Source organism: Haplochromis burtoni, unplaced genomic scaffold (assembly GCF_018398535.1).
Source record: "Haplochromis burtoni strain Fernald_Lab_line unplaced genomic scaffold, NCSU_Asbu1 Contig_18, whole genome shotgun sequence".
NCBI classification, from domain to species: Eukaryota; Metazoa; Chordata; class Actinopteri; order Cichliformes; family Cichlidae; genus Haplochromis; species Haplochromis burtoni.
In genome coordinates, this window is record NW_024582379.1 from 2,756,794 (window position 1) to 2,779,461 (window position 22,668).

At 42.2% G+C, this 22,668-nt stretch overlaps 1 protein-coding gene across 4 annotated transcripts in view; it reads right to left on the bottom strand.

Annotated features, from left to right (window-relative positions):
* pcsk5b (proprotein convertase subtilisin/kexin type 5b) overlaps window positions 1-22,668 on the bottom strand; it is an 84,023-nt gene that overhangs the window by 19,484 nt on the left and 41,871 nt on the right. The window contains exons 12-21 of one of the 4 annotated variants that reach the window (XM_005916237.3): window positions 19,774-19,962; window positions 13,645-13,781; window positions 13,059-13,178; window positions 12,734-12,836; window positions 9,297-9,490; window positions 6,781-6,865; window positions 4,109-4,212; window positions 3,849-3,987; window positions 2,544-2,659; window positions 16-830 (exon numbers count right to left, since the gene is read on the bottom strand). In XM_005916237.3, coding sequence (XP_005916299.1) covers window positions 724-830; window positions 2,544-2,659; window positions 3,849-3,987; window positions 4,109-4,212; window positions 6,781-6,865; window positions 9,297-9,490; window positions 12,734-12,836; window positions 13,059-13,178; window positions 13,645-13,781; window positions 19,774-19,962 — 1,294 coding nt within the window. In that variant the 3' untranslated portion in view covers window positions 16-723. Of the gene's footprint in view, window positions 1-15; window positions 840-2,543; window positions 2,660-3,848; window positions 3,988-4,108; window positions 4,213-6,780; window positions 6,866-9,296; window positions 9,491-12,733; window positions 12,837-13,058; window positions 13,179-13,644; window positions 13,782-19,098; window positions 19,662-19,734; window positions 19,963-22,668 lie in introns of those variants that run through there. The other 3 variants (XM_005916238.3, XM_042218369.1, XM_042218370.1) reach the window with 3 other exon arrangements.

Genomic DNA, 22,668 nt, shown 5'->3' on the forward strand with positions numbered 1-22,668 from the left:
GGGGGTATGGACGCATTTGTGTGCCGTGTGTGTGTGTATATTAAAATGTGTGTAAATTTGTCTTCTCGCACAGCCAAAGTCAGCCCAGACACACATTATTTTCACATTACTGCGTGAGCTTGGTTTTTACTTTTTTCTTTTTGTCGTCCCCCCTCTTTGACGTATATTTACAGGCATAAAACCACGGCTTTTCCTACTGTATGTTCGCTTTCCATCTGTTTATCATTAACACTGGAAAGAGAGGAGGAAGAGGAGCCAGAATACAAACGCACACAGACGTATTTGACACAGGCTGAGCGGCTCCTGCATTTTAGCTATAATTCCTATACTGGCAACAAAAAAACAAAAAAAAGAAAAAAGGGAAAAAAAAAAAGGATGTTCAATTATTTTGGCATCAATGCTTTGGTCACAAAATACCGACACTTATTCTTTTGTTTGTTTTCGCTTATGTTTTCATTTGCTCATTTGTTCTTGAAGTAAGTCCCAGTCGTATTACGCCCTGACCTCGTGTGTGTCCCAGTACAGAAAAAAAGGTAGGTTTGTTGTAGTCCTGTCATCGCACCTCCGATGCAGTCCCTTTAAAAGAGGCACAGATTCTCTTATAAATTATGTGACTGTGAATGAGTGGGCAGGGGGTCTGAAGAGGAGTGGGGTGCCCCCTGTGCCCCCCTCCCCCCGCATCCCCCCCCTGCACTCCCTTTAACACCCAGCAACTACGTCCCATCACCCCTTTTGTGAGCATGTTCTGCAGCACAGTTGTTGCAGCACTTTCCTCTGGCAGAGATTGTTCTTTTTAACGAGCACGCAGAAGCTGCCTTCCGCCCAAGATTCTTCATTTGCTTTCCACAGAGCAGGAAGAGGAGATAAAGAGGGGGGGGGGGTAGTGGGGATGGAGAGGGGAGAAAGGAGACACACACACACACACACACACACAGATACACAAGGGCAGAACCATTTGTGATGGTTTAGAGCCGTGTGATTGGTCAGGAGACAGGGTTCAGGTGACAGGAAGAGGTTTTTGTTTGTTTGTTTGTTTAATCCAATCACAGGTGGTGTTCATCGAGGAGGAAAATTATTGCAGTCCGGTGGAGTGATTTCAATCCATGTCAGGAGAGAGGGGAATCAGATTCAGGAAGGAAAAAAAGAGAGAGAAAAGAGAGACAGAGAGAGAGAAAAAAACAAACGTCACACAATTAGAAAATTGAAGATTTTTGAAATTCACAACGTGGTTTCATTTTGCACAACAACAAAAAAAAGGGGACAACAAGTGGACCGCCAGTCTGTAAATCCTGTGAGCCAATTCTTTCACAACTCAACAGCAGTTCACATCGGAGCTGCAAATCAAAACGTCACCAGTAAGAAGCTGGAGCGGAGGGTGGGGGTTTAGGAAGACAGGAAACAGACTGAGTGTGCACTTAAAGTCCTCATCATTAACAGAAAGGTCACGCAGTAAAGATATTTTATCCTCGGAGCTTTATCTCATCACAAGCCGAGACTTCGTGGCCAAGGGTTCATTTTAAATAGAAGGTCACGGCTAGAGCAGAAAATCACAGGATTTATTCAAAGCCTCATAATCAGACCATCACATCAGAGGGGTTAGTGGGGGGAAAGAAAAAATAATAACAAAAGAAAGGGAATGTTTGCATTTAGAAGAGCATCAGCAGAGCATGCTCAATTTGGGGAGGAGAAGCCACAAGGCGTGGATGACAGAAAATGGAGAACACAACGTAAGGCAGGAGAAGATTGAGCAGAATATTTAAATAAATATAAAAATATATAAATGAAGACTTGGAAGGGATTTAATAATGTTTAGCAACTGAACAGTTATGGTCACAATCCACCCCCTTGAGTTATGGCATTAAAAAATGGTAACGCGGGCCAATATTTTTCACCTTTAAGATCTCAATTAAAAATATTTCCACTTCAGCATTTTATCTTGTTGAACAGTTTTCTAAACTTAAGCCATAATAAACACATGATTTCTCGAGTTATTACCAAAATGTATTTGTGAGGTCACAGTAAACTAGTGCAAGACTTAGAAGATTTAGATATTGGAGGCCGAAGTGAACATTCGTGCCAAATCTCAGGAAATCCCTCAAACAGGATTGCGTGTTGCTGAGAATGAATGACCCCAACATGGAGCACAAGAAATACAAAGGAAAACATAAAAGAGCGCATAAGTAGATACTCAACAATCTCTTCTGCCCATGCGGTCTAACAAAGTTCAGGAACCCAGGAAAGCACTGTGTTAATGTCATATGATCGAAACGTGTGAGCACATAGTCCCAGAGAGGTTTTATATTAGTGACATGCAGGACATGGATGTAGAGCACAGAAGCTAAAAGCACAGCTTTGTTGGTTAGGAGCTACAACAGTGAGCGGTTTCATTTAACGTGTTAGTTCAGAGTTCAAATTTCTTAAAAATGGCCGCAAGTGAATCATTTTCTTTGTCAAACTACTTCACCTGTGGGCCAAATAAAAACCATTCCAAACAATAAACAACTATCCAGATCATGGTATTGATAAGAAAGCTGACAACTCACCATCTTTGCAGATGGTGCTCACCACGCAGGCTCCTGCCTCCAGATTGTAACCACTGTTGCAGCTGCTGCAGTTTCTTTCCCCGGGCCCCAAGCACTCATAGCAGCTACTGTCACACCTGCCGAAGGGTGCGTGAGGAATTAGATGCTAGTCAAGGCAGCACAAACTTTATTCCTGCACGCCAAAATCGGAAGTAAATCGATCGCTATAAAAGGCAGTGACGAACGACACCTGTTAGAGCTCACATTTCAACTTTGTCAGTCTACAAACACCGGAACTATTAAAGGTATGACTATATTAATAGCAGAAAACAACCCTGACGCATATATTATACTGCAGTATTAGACCTTTACAAAGAGATGAAGATGGAAAAAAAGCTGTAATTGATGTAGACTCTCTTATTTATTCTCTTACTTTTCTTATATGTAATATTATTGGCCTATTCGGTTTCTGCTGGTGAGCGGTGTCTGCAAATGTGCCAAATTTCTGAACACAGAAAATCTGGAGGAGAAGATACCTGAAGCAATCCTTTAGGAGCAAGTGTTAGACACAGTTATCACATTTATCATCCCGCTAGTGTGAAAACATCACTTTCTGAGACAAATCTGAAGCTGAGCATGAAGGAATCCAGTACGGTAAAAGGGTCAAGTGGGCAATAAATAATTCAAGACGGGAAGGGAACATAGCAGGGAGGTAAGGCCATAAGAGGAACAGACAAGATGTCTGACGCTGTGGATGAGTTTCAACTAGCAAAGTAGTCATCAAACCATTGTCAATCATGGGGATATGATTATGTTTACGTGTTCTTTCCGTCCTCATTCAGGTTAACATTAGCGAAGCGTGACTCAACAGAGCCGTCTGTGGGAAAAGCTCACACAGCTTAAAGACAACAAAACAATGACGGCACCAAATGTCAGCGCTGACTGGCTCTGTGACTGCGGTTTACTGGGAAGTCCTTCATTGCAGGCTTTCTGTTCTCATTTACTTTTACTGTCATCAGTGACTGATTGCAATTTTGCTGAATTACCCCGTTTGAATTTTTAAATACAGGTGTAGTGCAGCCGAGTTTTGATTTCATCAGATGTAGGTGCCCATCTTCAGGCTGCCAGCTCAGAAACCAGAAATGCACAGAGCAGGGAGAGAAATAAGAAAATAACAGCGGAGGCTAAAGTTAGGTTTAAGTTGGAAATTTGCACTTGCACTAGCAAAAGAAACTTCCTTGTTTATCTCTACAGACTGGAAAGTCGTCCCCCCACACCACCCCTTTTCACCGTGGCGTAGAGGTGTTGGCAGGTGTGCTGACTCACTTCTTACAGGACCTCTGCACCTGCCCGTTGTCTGAGGTCTGCTCTGACAGGTAGTAGCTAGGACTGCATGTTAAAACACACCGCCAATCCTCAAGTAAGTAGCCGTCCGCACACTTTGTGCACGCCTCGACTCCTGTGCCTGCAAGACACAAATGCATTTTTGAGCGTTACACTGGCGAATAGAAAATGTTGATCGTGTCTTTAAAACGCACAGATTTACTGCACATTACAAATGTAATCCTGCAAGCATTGCTTCCTACCTGCGCAGGTGGCACAGGCCCGGTGACATGGTTCGCAGGTCCTTCTGTGGCCGTTGTAGTAAGTCCCGGCGTCACAGGTCATCTGACACTTGTTTGCCTGAAGGCTGGAAAGTGAAGCGAAACAAGGCACTCGTAACTTTAAAGTAAAACCAGAACATCCTGCAGTAAAATCACTGGACATTAAAAAGCCTCATGTTTTCCTTTGTGTGGATGCAGTGTGCATCAAAACAACATGCTTCTGACTTTTGCATTGATTTTAGAGGTGGCAGATGGTGGAGAAGAGGTCAGATATGTAGCAGGTTTGGAGGTTACAAAGTCGGCTCTGTGGAGTCACAGTGAGGACAGGTTGGTGAGCTTTGCTAAGCTGAAAAACAGCTGGTCCGCGTTAGCTTAGGTTTCCCAGAAACAATTTCGTCTGGTCCCGTCTTCCTCTCCGACTTCTAACTGAGCATTAATGGTGGACTAAGTGGAAGAGGAGAGACTGTGTGTGTCTGCGCGTGTATGTGTGTGTGTGTGTTACTGTGGTCTCTGAGGCGTTCAGAGGAAATTATGGCCTACAAGTGTCCCTCCCCACCTCCACCTCTGGCAACACTATGCACTTAAAAGTTGGGTTCAAGACCACAGTATGTTTAAACACTTCACAAGTGTTTCTTTCCTGACCTAGCTGGAATTCCAGCACTTTAGAAACTATCCTCAGTCAGGTCAAATGCAGCTGGGTCATTTTGAAGAGGCTCCTGTGGAAGTGGCCAAATGATGAACTGAACCATGTCTCAATGGCTGGCTAAACGGTTCAGATCATAGCCTCTTCAAAGTAAGGATTACAACGCAAAACAGATCCTCTTCCTTTGGGTCTCCACATTACACAAGCATATGTGGGCTTTAATAAGCCACTGACCAGACTGGATAACTATCAGTTTACTCAATATGGATCCCAAGTGGATAAAAGTTGGGAAACCCTCGTTTCACCGGTTCACTGTACAAACCACAAAGTATACAATGTTCTGGAATAAAATGGCAGCACTTCTGCAGCATTACAGTCAATGAGCACAAAAGGTTTTTATCCTGGAACCACAACAGTGATATTTGGGGGGGAAATCTACGTCAAATTTTATGTTCAAGGCTTATCAAAGCACAAAGCCCTTCATATGATACATATTGTAGAAGCGGTCCATGTATAATGAACCACAACCCACTTGCGGTTCAGGAGTTAAAGCGAGTTGTCCAATAATCACAGCAGTTCAGTGGCTGTTCCTGTTGAAGCATCACTGAGCAAGAGTGTAAGAACGGGTGAAAAAGCTTTAACTGAGCAGTGTGTTTGAGACCAGCTAGTTTGTACGATTTTCTGACCACATTTAAATGTGAATGTTATATAAACAGACTCAACGATGGTGAAAAAAAACATCCAACTGTTTGCAATGAGGGGCAAAATTTGGAGGTTTTCAGACCAATCTTTTCCTGTTGCAGTAACTCATACATTAAAACCTGGTTAGTCAGATGATAATTTAAAAGCACTTAAGACAGAAGTTGAGTCCTGTTTACTTTCTGACCGTCATGCAACTGACCATTTTCTAAAAGAAGTTGATGTTCACATCTGATTGTCAGAGATTCTCACAAAACATCACAACACTCTCCTACTGCCCAACATCTTACAGCCAAAGCACAACCGTCACGAAAAATGCAAGGCAGGATTTCTTGTAATTTAAGTCGTTTTTAGGAATAGTTCTCCTGGTTTCTTGAAGGACATTTAAAGCTCTTCTTTGGATGTTGGCTGGCATTTGTTCTATTCTCTGTCGAGATGATCCCATACTGTTTCATTACTGTGTTTTTCTCTACACAGCTAACCTTTTACTGCACTGGCAGTGTGTTTGGGATCATTGTCATGCTGAAAAATACATTTACTGCCAATTAGATGCTTTACACTTCGTATTGCATTGTGAGTCAAAATCTGATGCTAGTCCATGTTTGAAATTAAATCAGTTTTGATAAGATCTCCAGCAATGAAAATGCATCAATGTCACCATGTTTTATAGATGGCTGTAGACATTTGTGTCCTACCTCTCTCTAGGCATCCTCCATACATATTGGCAACAATCTGAAGCAAAAAGTTAATTGGATTCATCACCCCATAAACCACTGATTTCGAATCCAGTTCTTGTGTAATATGTCATACCTGGCTGGTTAAAAAACTTGGCTTCTTGACAGCCACCCTTCCACTCAGACCAATTCCAATGAGGCTACAGTAAACAGTAGACGGATCGACTTGTAACGCCGTTACTTGTAACGCCGTTATTCCCATCACTGCTCATAGGTCAATATTAGGTGGCTTTAAACAACAACAACAATCGTTCTTCTGAAATTGGTCAGTACAAGGCCTGGACTGATAATGAGTGAGAAAGCAGCCATTATCCAAAGAAAAACTGAAACACCTTCAGAGAGCCTGGAGAACTATTACTGAAAAAGACAGTAGGACTCCTGTGAAGCAAGACGTAAAGGAATGGTGGGTGGTCTAACACGAACACATTTTGCACAGTGCTACATTGACTTTTCATATGCACCTCTTTCACGTGATGACTAAAAAAGTTCAAGGCTGTGCTGTTTGTGAAAATGATTAATGCTTTAAACTATAATCAGTGACTCTAGTCAGGAATTGCTCAACGCGGCACCCATCTTACCTCATCCCAGGTTTACATTCTGTGCAGATATTGGAGGCTGTACACTTCTTACAGTTCTCCTGACATCGCCTAAAAATGTTGGAATCTGGAAGACACACAGTGCGCGAGTCATACACAGCACATAATAGGAACCAGAAGTCTGGTTGCATTAAAAAAAAAAAAAACAGCAGGGGAAGAGAGGGGAAAGAGTGATGAAGAGTATCAGATGGAGTCGAATGTGTGAGGAAGACCAGCGAGTAAAGTTATGAGAGAATATGGAGAAGAAGAGGCAAAAAGGACAAAAAAGGGGAAAAAAAAAGAGGAGGAAATCGAGATAGCGAGATGAGGGGTGAAAGGTTCTGTGGGGCTGAAAGAAGATTATAGTGTTGAGGGAGGATGGGAATCTAGATGAATATTTCAAAAGGCAGACTAAAGTCAATGACACGCTTTGACACAAAGCACATGGACTCCTCTGTAGCAATGGTGATTGCCAAAAAGTTATGCTAATAACATGTTTTATCATTCCCTGAAAGGACGAGGAGACTGTAAGTAAGAATGCTGGTTGGATTTTTTGGATTTTTAGGAATCCTTACAGGATGAAGGAAGGACATGGGCAGGCTACGGAGTGGTTTCCAAGAAAAGTTGGACGATATGTTGTTGTGGCATTTTGGCTCAGAGCTGTAGGTGAACATTAGAGTGTAATTTGGCTCATCAATCAATATAAATTCTTTATAAATTGTAGGGTTTTTAAAATGGGTATAAAAACCATCTGCTGCTGATTTCTACCCTTCTCCATGTTATATCAGGGTTTCTTGAATATTTTTGCATTTTAAACAATTCACAAAATGATTAATGATTAGAAAAGATTTAGTGAAACCACAATAAATAGTACAATCCTGGTCAAACGCTTTGTCATTTAGTATATATGCACTAATTTTTAACATCAATAGCACAGCGAGCCTAGCTTACATTGGTTTATCCGTGATATGGTAACAAAATAATGTCAACATTGCTGTCAGAATGTTAAAAAGAAAATAAACTCCAGTTTTCTTATTTAAAAAAAAAAAAAAACAACAACCAAAAAACCCTCGGCTATGCTGCCATTCCAAAAGGGAAAATGTACCCACTATATCTTGGCCTGTTAAAATGTTATGATTAAACTTGCATCAGAATATCTCAGATCTGCTGCCAGAGACTCTCAGAGCTGCCAGGGCTTACACACTATCCTGGCAAATACAAAGACATAATTATAATATATACATAGTGTCAGTCTCTCATTTCTGGTTTGTTTTTATTAACAAAAAAAAAAAAAAAGAAAGAACACTGGCAAAAATTCTGAACCCGTAAAGCGCATACTTTCTGTGAATACTACTGCACTACTGAATACTTTACATGCCAGAATTTAACACAGGAAGAAAAAAAAGAAAGGAAAAATGATTGTAAACCTAATCCAAGCATAATCTTCCTGCAGATCTGCTTTATTTCATGTTTTATTCCACTTTAATTTGACGTAGCCAAACGGTTCACTACCACAAACTTTTCAGTTCAGCTTGAATCAGCAAGTGCATTACAATAAACAAACGGCTAGACATTACCTCAAGGGTACAATGGCATCATTCTGGTGTGGTGAATGAAAGCAGACTGGTGATAGTTACTGCTAAGGGTGGAGGTTTTTAGAAACCTCCTCCACCATTTACAAATGGCAGTGTATTTCTCTACAGTCGTAATCTAAGGAACTTCAGGCACAGATGATTATGCAGTGGACACGGAGAATAACAGTGAGATTTTGGCATTTTAAGAAAACAAGTGCACAACAGAAACACAACTGAAGTCCCAAGAAACTTATAACAAAACTGTGTGACAGCCTGTAAATAAATGCACAGCCACCGTGATGTGACTAATTGGTTTAAAAAAACCTGACGTTTTGAAACCGAGTGAAGCATAGATCTGAGTGAGAAACAGTAATATACTATAACACATTCCCTGCTTCTCGTTTATGTTACTCTAATGTTTATTCGGGGCGTTCGTGGCTCAAAGAGTTGGCAGTTTGTCTTGTAACTGGAAGGTTGCCGGTTCAAGCCCCGGCTCGGACAGTCTCGGTCGTTGTGTCCTTGGGCAAGACACTTCACCTGCCGCCTACTGGTGATGGCCAGAGTGGTCGATGGTGCGATATGGCAGCCTCGCTTCTGTCAGTCTTCCCCAGGGCAGCTGTGGCTACAACTGTAGCCGCCTCCACCAGTGTGTGAATGTGAGAGTGAATGAATAGTTGAATTGTAAAGCGCTTTGAGGGCCCCGAAAAGCGCTATATAAATGCAATCCATTATTATTATTCTACGAAACAAACATTGTGTTTTCTTAAATAAAATCTAAAACTAGCGACTGAGACCATAAACCCGTCGGGATGTTTTTTTACTTAGGGAGTCGCCCCCTGTTGGGCGTCAAAAAATATGCAGGATATGGCACTTCTGCAGTAGCTTTACTTTTCAGACCCAGAGGTTAGCCATGACAAACCCGGTGTGACCTGCGGGGAAACCTACCGCTATCGAGGTAGAAGCCGTCAGGACAGTTGGCGACGCACGTGTGGGAGCCCTCGATGAGGTTAAAACCACTCCTGCATGTGGTGCACTGGTCACTACGACTACCAACACAGGTCTCACAAGAGGAGGAGCACTTCTTGCAACGTTTCCTATCATCACGGAAAAATCCACTGGGGCACTCCGATACACACATCCTGGAAAGGGAAGTCATTGAAGACAGGGGAAAAAAAGTATTTACATTTAGAGCATTAGGATAACCTCCTTGAGATGGAACATGTAATTTTGGAGGTTTTGAAGAAAAATATAAAAGACAACAAAAAAAAAGGTGAGGGAAAAAATAAAAATTACAACCTTATACAAAGCGACTCTAGCAATTCAGACTGATTAGTCAACGCTGTGCAAAATAAGTGAACAGTTAGACTCGGAAACATGTTTATGCAAGTTTATCACTCAGGTGGAGCTCAAAACATCAAAGCTTTAAAAAAAAAAAAAAAACTTCTTTGGATACAAAACAGGAAGACTTAGTATAAAAAAAATGAAGAATGAAAAAAAGGTGTCATGAAAGCATATAAAAAAAAAAAATCTATAGCACATTTTTCTTAAAGATTTATTGAGGCTGTAGTTTCCTCTGAAGGACAGCGTTCTTCAGCAGCAGACCAGTGAAGACCAAATCAAAACCAAAGACCGAAATGTAAAAAATAAATAAATACATAATCTCTGCAGCAAATGTGATCTAAAATGCAATAAAATATCTGGGAAGTAATGCAAAAATAAATGTGTGCGTGCAGGTTTTACACAACGAACAGGCCAACATCTACTGAATAACTTCACAGCTCCTTAGCACCCCATCATTTTAACCCGAGCTCACACCCTGAAGTAATGACCTCCATAGAGCTAAAGAGCAAAAAAAAAAAAAAAAAAAAAAACACACACACAAGCGTGCACCTTCTGCCAAAAAACACACACTGCACGTGTGTAAGTACAAAAGACATGCTTTTATCCTCCAACTTAAATACATGCCTGGTTTGCTGAAATGGTTATATAAAAAGAAAAAAATATCTTTTGTAACAACAGCATGTACTGTAGTGTAACCTCTAAACCCAGGACACCAATTAAAACTTCAAACCTTATTTTTTCTCCGACACACTGATTAAACATGTAGAAGACAATAGAAGGGAACTTTGAAGTTCAAACCTGAATTTAGGCAAGAAATTTGGAAAGCCAGAAGGGTGCGCATTCAAAATGTTGGCCCCCTGTACATGCCAACAAAGCTAACAGATCTAAATTCAAATGTGTACTTTATAAACGGTTACAAATATTTGCATATTATTATCCCTCAACAAACACCGATAGTTCTCTCAGAACCTAAGAAAATGTTTTTAAAATGTAATCGATTACTATTTATAAGCTGATAGTTTACCCTGAGAATCAAACTCAAAAATACATACAAAGAAATTCCAAAGACCCCCACATCCTTTGGTGTATGTGAAGCATCAAACACGCATGTAGGGATGTAATTATCTGATGACTAGACGCTGCTGCCACCCCTCCTCCTTCCTCCAATCTTCATTCATCAATTGCTCCCTGTGGTGGCAGAAAAGGGCAGCACACCTCTAAAGTGAGCTAATGATAAGGCAGCACCTAAGCTGGCACATTCTCATGCACCTGCATCAGCCTGTCTTTTATTAGACCAGAGACAGGCCGACACAAAGGCAATTACTACAGACTTTGATCCCGGGGGCAAGCACAAAATGTAGACACATGCACAAATTTATAGTCACACACGGGCTTGTATACACACAATTAAGAAGGGGAAAGGACAAACAGGACACACCGTGACTGACAGCGTTTCTCTTATCAGACTGACGTGGTGTAATTAATCAGGCCACCATCAGGAAAGTTTCCAAGCTCACCATGTAACTGTCTCCTTATATAAAGCACAGTGCAATGCAAAGCTTCCAAAAACTCAGTAGCCAGTTCTCAGTTCTTGTTTTTCTCTCTCAGATTTACTTGTCAAAACGTAGAAACACTTTTTTTCTGGATTCACATGAAAAAAAAAATGCACTAAAAATAAACGCAGATGTTAAATTTCTGTAGGTTTCCTAATGATCAAACCTAATCACACAAAACAGGCTGGCGAACAGATGTTTCTCTGAGGTATGTAAACAACTGAAATGTTGCCTTCGGCTGGTTAAGTCTACAGATCGAGGGATTTGTATGCACCAATGTTCACTTTACCTTTGGAAAACTATCTGATTGAAAGCCCCTCAGCTAATATTGATCCGTCTGCTCATTGGACCTCTTACTCCTAAAAACGATCAAAAGACGAAGCAACTGCTGGGCCAGACATGGGTTTTCCATGTGTTGCCTTTAAATTAACAAAGGAGATGGCTCAAATGGCTCTGTTGGAGTTCATTAAACAAGATTTTTTTTGGCATTGTGGGTCATAGGGTTTGAGCTGATCTAAGTAGTTCTAGCTCCTAATTCTACAACGAAGAACATAAAGGAATAAAAGTTTTGCCAGGACAATCATTCAATCATTTGTTTTTTTAGTCTGTGATTTGTTTTGTTTATTCATGTGTTGAAATCTTTTATCTTCTTTGTTAAAAAAATCTAAGAAGAAAACCCAACAGTAAGGCACTTTTCCACTGCTCTCCTATTTAGCATGAGGTTGTCGCCACAGTGGATAGTTCGATACGTCTGACTTAGCACAGATTTTATAGTGGCTGCCCTTCCACCCTCGATACTCTCATTTATCTGTGCTTGGGTCTGGCACTAGGAGCATACAAGCCCGTGAAGTCACTGAGGCTGGGTTCTTGTCTCCTCCCGGTCTCAAACCAGGGTTCTTTCACATTTAAGGAGAATGTATAACCAGACTATAACTAGATGGCAACCACCTGGGTCGAATCCGTGAGTGCAAAGAGACACGTGTGGACATGTTACACTCATCGGTGGAGACTTACTGCAACATGTAGCAAAGTATTTGCAAAACTTCACCAATTTGCCTGAGAGTGACTGCAGTCGAATACGGCTGACTCTGCAATCATCCATTTTTTTCCAAATTGCAAGGACTCTACTGTCCTAACAGACAGACAACCATTTACACCCAGATTGACACCTTAGCTAATTTAGAAATGTCACGTGATGCATGTGTTTGCACTGTGGGAGAAAGCTGGAGTACCCAGAGAAAACCTACATGTGGAGGGGGACAGCAACAGAGTCAACACAAAAAGTAAATCCCTATTCTGGACCCAGGACCTTCTTGCTGTGATGAGCCAGTACTACACAAGGCTAAAGCACACCATGTAAAGCTTTTCTGGCAGAAAGTCAAGTGGCGTAAAACAAAGAGTGATACAGTTCGATTCTGAAGGTTTGATTTTGAGTAGATGTATACAATCAAGGAGCAATATAACTTCTGACAATCTAAGCAGCCTGACCTGGTGTTGTTCTTGAACTTGAGGAAGTAATGAAGGCAGTTAATGCAGTGGTGGGGTCCAGGACCCCAACAGCCATTCTCACTGCATTCAGAGTCACAGGGGCCTGGATTCAAATACAGAAAGAAAAAGGGGTTTCAAGTCTTATAGCCTCTTAAAATGATCTATTTTAACTGATTGCACTTCAAAAGTACCCTTAAATCACAAACTACAATACTAATATTTTGACACAACAGCAGGGAAGTAAAAAAAGGCAATGACAAATATGTTACTAAAGGCTGCTATTGTCACCAACCCTTCTGTGGGCGGCAATGGATTTATCACTTACCAGGGTACTCCTCTGGGAATTCCTCATCAAGGTCTGCAAACTGAGGCTTATCTATGTGCCCAGTTGAGTACGGGTGCACAGAGGTGCCATACAGCACCAGTGACCACTCCTTTAGCTTGCCTGAAAAGACAAGATGACATTTATAAAAGTTATCCTAAATAGAGGTATTTCGTTATCTCCTTGCGGTGGGTAAATTGGGGTGTTCTCATATTTATATTGTAGAGTTACTGGTATAATCAGGTCACACTATAAACCCGACTACATTTTTACGCCCTGCATTTTCAGAAACCACCGCGAAACGTTTTAATGATACCCAAGGAAAGCTAGGTAGTTTATATGGCATTACAGTGACTGATGTAACAGCTTTTAAGAACCTACTACTCTTCATCTGAGACAGTAAATTAGTGGGTAATTTCAGTTACAAAATTCACAGCTTCCCGAGCAACATGCATGATGGCACTTTACCTATTCCAGAGAAAGTTAATGGCTTTTCTGCTTCTTCTGTTGCCATAACATAAAAATCAATGTAAAAAAAAAAAATGAATACAACATGATTCAGTTAAAGAAACTATTCACACTGTCATACCAGGCACTTTCTGGCTGCGAAGTTGTGAAGGTGAGTCATAGATCTCTAGGACCCAGTCGCCAGCTGCCTTCTCTCCCCAGCAGTGGGTGGTCATAAACTCCCAGTTCTTAAAACCCTCCATGGAGTGATCAAACAACCTGTGCATCAGAAGTACACACAGTTACAAACACACAGACACTTATCGGATGAGGAAGTGTTTCAAACACTGCAAATACAAGAGCAAACAATCAGAGCCTTTAATGAGCTATGCGCAGTGTACAGTACTGAGATTTACTAGAGGCTAAGTAAACCTGTGAAAACTCTGAATTCTGATTGGTTGGAAGATGCTGATTCACTTTTTATGAGCAAAAACTGTTGATAAAGTGTTGTAAACATAAACTCAGTGGCCACTTTATTTGTTACACCTTGCTAGTACTGGATTGGACCTTCTGTTCAGATTCAACAAGCTGTTGGAAACATTCCTTAGAGATATTGGTCCATACTGACTTGATAGCATCACACAGATGCTGCTGATTGGTTGACTGATGTGAATCTCTTGTTCTACCGCATGCCAAAGGTGTCCTGTTGGATTGAGGACCATTGAGGGCATTTGAGTGTAGTTAATACACTGTCACATAGAAGAAACTGGTTCAAGAAGATTTATGCTTTGTGACATTATTCTGTTGTAAGCTGGATAGATGGTACACTGTGGTCATAAACCAATAGGCATGTGGTGTTTAAATGATGCTCAGTTGGTACCCAGCGGTCCAAAGTATGCTAAGAACCTGAGGTTGAACCATTATTACAAAGCAGAATGATCCATTTGCATTCCAAATTCTGACCCTACTCTAAGTCAAAGAGAAATTGAGACTCATCAGATCAGGCAACATTTTTCCAAATGTTGCCGACCAATCTACTGTTTTCCTATTTTGATCCAGCTTCAATTTCCCATTTTTATCTGACAGTAGTGGCACACAGTGTGGTCTTCTGCTGCTGCAGCCCATATGCATCAAGGTTCAATGTGCTGTACATTCACAGATGCCCTTCTGCATACCATGGTTGTAACGAGCGGTTATTCGAGTTGCTGCTACCTTCCTATGACCTTAGGAAGGCAGTTCTCTCAAAGAGCTCCCACTCACTGGATATTTTCTCTTTTTCAGACCATTCTCTGTAAGCCCTAGAGATGGTTGCGTGGGAAAAATTCCAGATGATCAGATCAGTTTCTGAAATACTCAGACTGCCACAAACAACCATGCTACGGTCAAAGGCACCTTTATTCCCCATTCTGATGTTCAATTTGAACTTCAGCAGGTCGTCTTGCTCTTGTATACATGCCTAAATGCACCCAGTTGTCGCCATTTGATTACCTGATATTCGATACTTGTTTTAACAAGCGGCTGAGCGGGTGTTCCTATTGAAGTGATATATTTGCCACTGTTCAACTGCAGGTAAACTGTAGATGGTAAACACCAAGCTTCAGCTTGAGGTCTTAGAGCCAACAATAACGACCAAAGATGGGATAAAACCATGAATATATTACAGTTAAGTGATGAGGACTGTATGATGGGCTGAGGGTTGCTTTGCTTTTTGAAGGGAGAGCAGCTGTTTTTCACATAAACCACATGATTTTTTTTATTATCTTAACACATTCCCATCTGTTGTCAGTTGATCATATTTTTCCTAAATTAACCAGACAAACTGTGGGGAGTACTCCACAGCAGACCAATGAAAAAGAGGTCTTAGCTGACCTAAAGTCCGCGATGGTATTAATTTAATAGAAAATAAACAGATGAAAGAATTAATAACTGAAGATCAGAAACAGTGTACTTCAGCCCATAGAAGTTGCAGATACTGCTGTTAGGTAAGGAGTTTAATTTGATTTTCATTCATATTCAAATTAATTTTCTTTTTAATAGAAATACTCTGGCACTGGCAGCCCTCATCATCATCACACAAACTTCAAGCTGTTCCTGTCTGTTGTGGCACTCAACTGCATGCTCTTTGGTTGTAGTAAGTGGACTTTGGACATATTCAGATAAACATGCAGCTATATGAAAGGACGTGGCAGGCATGAGTCAGAAAAACTGGTGAATTGAGCAAGTTTTTTTCTGAAGAGTTTAAATTATACAATTGAGTCCTATAAGATCAACGTAGCTTCAAGCTATGTTGATCTTATAGGACTCAGATGTATAAGCTATAGAAGCTAATAGCTTCTATAGCTTATACACAAAATTGTTTACTCTGTGTTTTATGCTAAAGCAAAATGAATAAGTGGGATAAAGCCATTTTAAGCCTGTGCAAAGGAAGCCATCTTACCTATGCATTCATTCATTGGTTATTTTAAGCTCCCGAACTTGTTCAGAGCACTATTTCAGTGCATGAGCCGCAAGGTTATATTCCTACTTAGGAGCTGACTGATTGATTCTTGACTGATAGATATCAACTACCTTCTATAAAGGTTTAACAGTTTTTTGGCAGTGCCGGTATTTTTTATAATGTTCTGTGAAATAACACAGCACTGTTCTGTGTTTTCTTCAAAACGACAGCACGTAAATTACTCAGTTTGATGACAAGTGGCTACAGAAGCATCCAGCCCAACCTCTGGAGCTCAAATATAAAAAAATAACAATAATTTAAGAGAGTAATGCAATCACACTTAGCTTGTTCTAAACTTCAGAGGGCCTCCTTTCTTATTTGAAGTTCTTTCTTGAAGTGCTACTAACTTTTCCTATAAAAGAAAAAGTATCTCCACCAGTGTGTCATTTATCTGATTTACTCCACACAGCTAAAGCTAAAATCAGAATCAGAATCAGAATGGGTTTTATTGCCAAATGTTGAGCAGGTTTACAACATTAGGAAATTGCTGCAGTGCTTCAGTGCAAACATACTGTCATAAATTGCACTTAAATAGACATGAAAAAATAAAAGTAAGAATAAGAATTAAAAGTGCTACGTAGAAAGATATATACATGAGTGCAGGTGGTGATCAGTGCCAAAACATGGAATGATGCAGTGAACACAGCGTAGGGTCATGAGTTAGTGGTGGGAACAGTCGTACGTTTATTGTTCATGTGTCCAACAGCAGAGGGGAAGAAACTGTTCTTATGGCGAGAGGTTCTGGTGCGAATGGACCGGAGCCTCCTGCCTGAGGGGAGCAGGTCAAACAGACTGTGTCCAGGGTGAGAAGGGTCAGCTGAGATCCGAGCTGCACGCCGCAGTGTCCTGGAGGTGTACAGGTCCTGCAGAGATGGGAGTCTGCAGCCAATCACCTTCTCAGCAGAGCGCACAACACGCTGCAGTCTCTGTTTGTCCCTGATAGTGGCTCCAGCGTACCACACGGTGATGGAGGAGGTGAGGATGGACTCGATGATTGCAGTGTAGAATTGCATCATCGTCCGTGTTGGCAGGTTGAATTTCTTCAGCTGCCTCAGGAAGTACATCCTCTGCTGGGCTTTCTTGATGACGGAGGTGATGGTGGGCTCCCACTTCAGGTCCTGGGTGATGGTGGTACCCAGGAAGCGGAATGAGTCCACAGAGGTGATGGGGGTGTCAGTCAGGATGATGGGGGGGAGTGGGGCTGTGTGCTTCCTGAAGTCCACAATAATCTCCACTGTCTTCTGGGCATTCAGCACCAGGTTGTTGTGGCTGCACCAGGACACCAGACGTTCAACCTCCCTCCTGTAGGCAGACTCATCCCCGTCCGAGATGAGTCCAATAACGGTGGTGTCATCTGCAAACTTGATTAGCTTGACAGACTGGTGGGTGGAGGTGCAGCAGTTGGTGTACAGGGAGAAGAGCAGAGGAGAAAGAACACAGCCCTGAGGGGAGCCGGTGCTGATGGTCCGGGAGTCCGAGACATTCTTTCCCAGCCTCACATGCTGCTTCCTGTCCGTCAGGAAGTCAGTGATCCACCGGCAGATGGGATCAGGCACATTCATCTGGGAAAGCTTGTCTCGGAGATGGTCTGGAAGGATGGTGTTGAAGGCAGAGCTGAAGTCCACAAACAGGATCCTGGCGTAGGTTCCTGGGGAGTCCAGATGCTGCAGGATGAAGTGTAGGGCCATGTTGATGGCGTCGTCTACAGACCTGTTGGCTCTATATGCAAACTGCAGGGGGTCCAGGAGGGGGGCCGTGAGGGTCTTGAGATGGGAGAGAACTAGGCGCTCAAATGACTTCATGACCACAGATGTCAGAGCCACGGGTCTGTAGTCATTTAGTCCAGTGATCCTAGGTTTCTTGGGGACAGGGATTATGGTAGAGGACTTGAAGCAGGCAGGCACATGACATGCCTGCAGTGAGGAGTTGAAAATGCCAGAAAACACTGGGGCCAGCTCGTTTGCACAGTGTCTGAGGGTGGCAGGAGACACGCCGTCTGGGCCGGGAGCTTTCCGAGCATTCAGGTTCTTAAACTGCTTCCTCACATCTGCTTCATGAATATGAAGAGTTGTGGTGGGAGGAGGTGGTGTGAAATCCTCTTTTGTGTGGGGTGAGGAGGGGGGTGTTGTAGGTGAACAGTTTGAAGGTGGTGATGGCTCTATGGAGGGGGGAGAGGTGGGGGAATGAGTGTCCAAAGTGTCTCTATTGTTGGGGCCGTTGGAGGTGTGAAGGCTGCCTGATGGCTCGTCAAAACGGCAGTAAAAGTCGTTAAGGGTGTTGGCCAAGAGCAAGTCATCAGTGGAGTGGGGGGTTTTAGGCTTGTAGTTGGTGATATTCCTAAAACCTTTCCACACAGAGGCCGAGTCATTCTCTGAGATCTGCTGCTGCATCTTCTCAGAGTGCTGATGTTTAGCAATGTCCACTTCTTTAGTGAACCTGTACTTGGCCTCTCTGTAGCAGTCCCTGTCTCCGCTTCTGAACGCCTTTCTCTTTTCCAGCCACAGCTTTTTGAGTTTAGGAGTAAACCAGGGTTTGTCATTGTTATAACTCACCCTGGTGCGTGATGGCACAATGCTGTCCTCACAGAAGTGGATATAGGAGGTGACAGTGTCCGTAAACTCGTCCAAGCTGTTAGAAGCAGCCTTCATTGTGTCCCAGTCTGTAGACTCCAAACACGTGCTATTTCGGAAGCTCATGGCTCAGGATATACAGCCAAAGACCCTGAGCACTGCAGTGTCTCGTTTTAGGTTCCCTATGGCTGAAGTTTTGGAGCCTCCTTTGTTGTGATGTCGCACACAGTAAAGAAGGTTTTTAGCCTGTTAAAGATGACGGGGTCACAGTTGGCATTGTTGTAGACTCAGCAACTTACGGCTGCTCCCTTATTCACAAGATATCACCACACAAGGTATCTCCACATGTTCTATTTGGGGGATTTTATGGAGGATGCCCTTCCTGACATAACCCCTTAAAATTCATGTAATATCTCAGAGGGCCCGGTGGCGCCAGTGTCGGGCAGCCTCGTCTCTGTCAGTGCGCCCCAGGGTGGCTGTGGCTACAATGTAGCTTGCTGTCACCAGTGTGTGAAGGTGTGTGTGAATGGGTGGTTGACTGGATGTGTAAAGCGCTTTGGGGTCCTTTGGGACTAGTAAAGCGCTATATAAATACAGGCTATTTACCATCTAAGTGCCCGATGCCCTTGCCAGGATTTGTATTTGCAGATGACGAGCAAGTATAGCCACCAAAACACAAGTTTGTGGTGCAGTTTCTCTCTTTAAGCTGGTTTGAAAAATCACACCAGAAGAAGCAGCAGCAGCTGGAAATGTTTAGGAGGAACCTACAGTACTGAATGGGCCAATCACAGATCCTATGGACTGTGTAATTACATTTCTAAAGAGGTGCACATTAAGTTCAGCATATGGTTTGCAATAATTGCAATTATTAGGTACCGATGTAGATTTATCGCTAACATATAAACCCCTGTTAGACTCCTCTGTCATGACAATATGCTTTATAAATAAATCCCTAACCCAAATATTAAACAGATTAAGGTCAGCTATTCTTCCTTAGATGGAATGGCACAAACCCGCTGGGCTACCAAAAATTATTCTCAAAGGCGTTGGTTTGGCAATGTATAATATACACATGCATGCATTTAAAAAAAAAAAAAAACGAAATTAAAAAAAATACATAAAAGATCACTTTTTTCACTTTCTTTTTATTTCAAGTTCATGAAGCTGAACCTTTGAAAAAGATCATTCACAGTAGCTTCTGTACCTGTTGGCAAGCAGCTGAGACTTTGTCCCCGAGGGTGAAGTCAGGTTGATTGACAGGTCCCCACGGCGAGGGTGTGTAATCGTGATGCGTACGACCACATGCTCCAGGTAGATCACGTGATGGTTGGGGTTGTCAGTGCATCCTGTTGCCTTGTACACGGATCGAACCACGTGCTCTGGACGGATGGTTCTGGAGGAAAACAGAGTGTAAACATCAAAAGAACCAACATGCTGCAGCACAGTTTAACCACTTTAAGTTTTTCAGAATCAGAAAACTTTGTTATTCCCAGAGGAAATGATGTGGTCACAGCAAGGACATCAGTGAACGAGTACCACTATCACAAAAAAGCTCCAATAAAAAAATATACACAATATATAAAATAATAATATAAACTTGCAGCTGTGGCGTCTCTCTTACCATACTGACAGTTATTTTCTCTGCAAGGGATGTGCAGGATTTATCTGCCCAATATCACTCTACATGAACTGAGGCATTTTAAACCTTAGACTGTGGCCGTCTCCATAGCGATACGGCTCTAATTGCCATGACACAATTAATGTAATTATAAAGTTTCACTTCACTTCTTTTGATTTAACCTCCGAAAACCAAAGGGCATGCAAAAAAAAAGAGAGAGAGAAAAAAGTCCATATTAATATTTCTCATTTCTTGAACCTCACTCTGCCAAAGAAACCAAGAACCTGAACACGATAAGAAAGACAAAGAACATTATTTGTTCGGTCTGCTATGCACGGCTCAGCAGCAGAAAGCTCACCGAGCAGCCAACATAAACATCTAATGGCCCCTTGAATAACATCTGTGCTATGATTTAATAGAGCAGCGATACAGCACCAAAACCTGGACGAGTCCACAAGAGGGGACAATGAAAACCATCTTGCCAGCGCAACACTTTGGAGAAAAGGAGTCACACATGGAGCAGCTGAGCCAACTTAACACATCAGCTCACTGCTGCCAATGGATTACATGCAGCGTTTACTCACTGGAAACTAAAACATTACACTTTCTTCAAAACATTACAAAAATGAGTTACTAAAATAATTTCTTGCAGGCTGGAGGGGGTTGAGAGAACAGCCATTGAGTTCTGTTGTTTGATTATATATTGGAAACTTTTTTGAAAGATTCAGTTTTAAGCGTTGCAATCACGACCACGACATTTTCTAGTTATGAAGCCATGCGGTACAGATGTTCATCTTTGCCAGTAAAATTGCCCCGAGGCAATTACAAACTAGCCCGTGATATCGAAAGCGATTCCAGGAGCGACACTTCCTCGCATTTGGCTCGATAATTGATTGAGAACAACAGTAACAAAGTGGCTTATTTCATTAATAAAAATAATCAGCTTTGGCTGTTCAGACCGTGTAATTAATGCTGGTCTGCTGATTATTAATTACTGCTAAAAAACATCAATTTGTTGTGACTGATGTGTTTGCAAAAGGCCAACACTGGCCACCAAGATGAAAGTAATGATTTCCGCTGAGAAATGCTGCTTAAATTACCCGAGCTGGTACGTTAAATTAATCTGTCTCACATCGGTTAGAGCGGTGAAGAAAGGAACGACGGCGATTTATAATTAAAAGCAGCACATGAGCAGCACACGTTTTCCTGAATGCGGAGAGGAAAATAATCTACGATAATCTTTCCATTTGTCCCTCATCTCTATCTGAGCGTTTCCATAATGGAAGTCTGAGCAGCTAATTGACGCAAATACTTTTACATAAAGTACAAAACAGAAACAACTGTTGGTGGTGAAGCAGATTAGATGGAGCGAATAACAGTGAACACACTGAATGTCCGTTTTGATGACCATTTGGAAAGCGGTCAGCGGTAACATCTGGGGAGTCTGGAGCCGACAGAACAGCTCTGCTCTATGACACCGCACAGATAGCTGAACCGTACGTGCTGGGACCGAGCAGATGCACGGCTGATTACCACCAGTCTGATTGCACTCGGATCATGCAGTTTTCCTGCTGCATACTCCAAGTGGTGCTGAGATCAGCTGCAGACAGACATTACCAAACGTGGTCAGAGGGGCCAGCCAGAGGGTGTGTGGGAGCACAGCAGTGAGGTGATGACTGCACTTATGTCGCAAGTTGCACTAGAAGCACAGAATACACGCCCAGAGAGATGTGGCAGCAAACTAACTGCACATGTGTGCCTGCTGTCGTCTTTTCTTTATTTTTAAACAAACTCTTTGGTTTATGAAGGAGGTTGTTTCGCTCCTTTTGGGACGAATCCAGATTTGAAAATGTGTCACAGATAAAACTTTTATGATTGTTTTGCCTTCACTTCAGAAGCAAAAAAACAAAAACAAAAAAACAATACAACGCCTTTTGTTTCTGGTGATTGCTTACTTTCTTCTTATTGTGGCTTAATGGAAGTGTTACTTCTGTTCAAAAACAATGCTTTAATCCCATTCACAGCACATATATTTCTCCATTACCCACCAGTAAGGATTGCTTAACACAACAGCCTCCGACAGGAGTTAGACTTTTACATAAGCCTCATATGGGCTGGCTTGTGCACTGGTGCAGAACAGACAGAATGACAGTGATAATGGTGCAGTCGCTGGCCACTGAGCCTTCAACTGAAAGCAAACCAGTTCGGGGCCCAAGTTCAGCCAGCCTGCCTAACACAGAACAGAGCTCAGGCTTCCAGCTGCATCAAGAATAACAAGTTGTGAAGCCCTGGCTCTCTCTATGCAAGTGTGTGCACATATGCGTGTGTGTGTGTGTGTGCACATATGCGTGTGTGTGTGTGTGGTTTTATGTAAAAACAACCCTGACAGAACTAATGCTTGGCCCCTATCAAGGTACAGCTTGCACAACTGCACTCTGAAACACATGCCAGTGCAAAACACCAGAGAGAGAAAGAAATAAG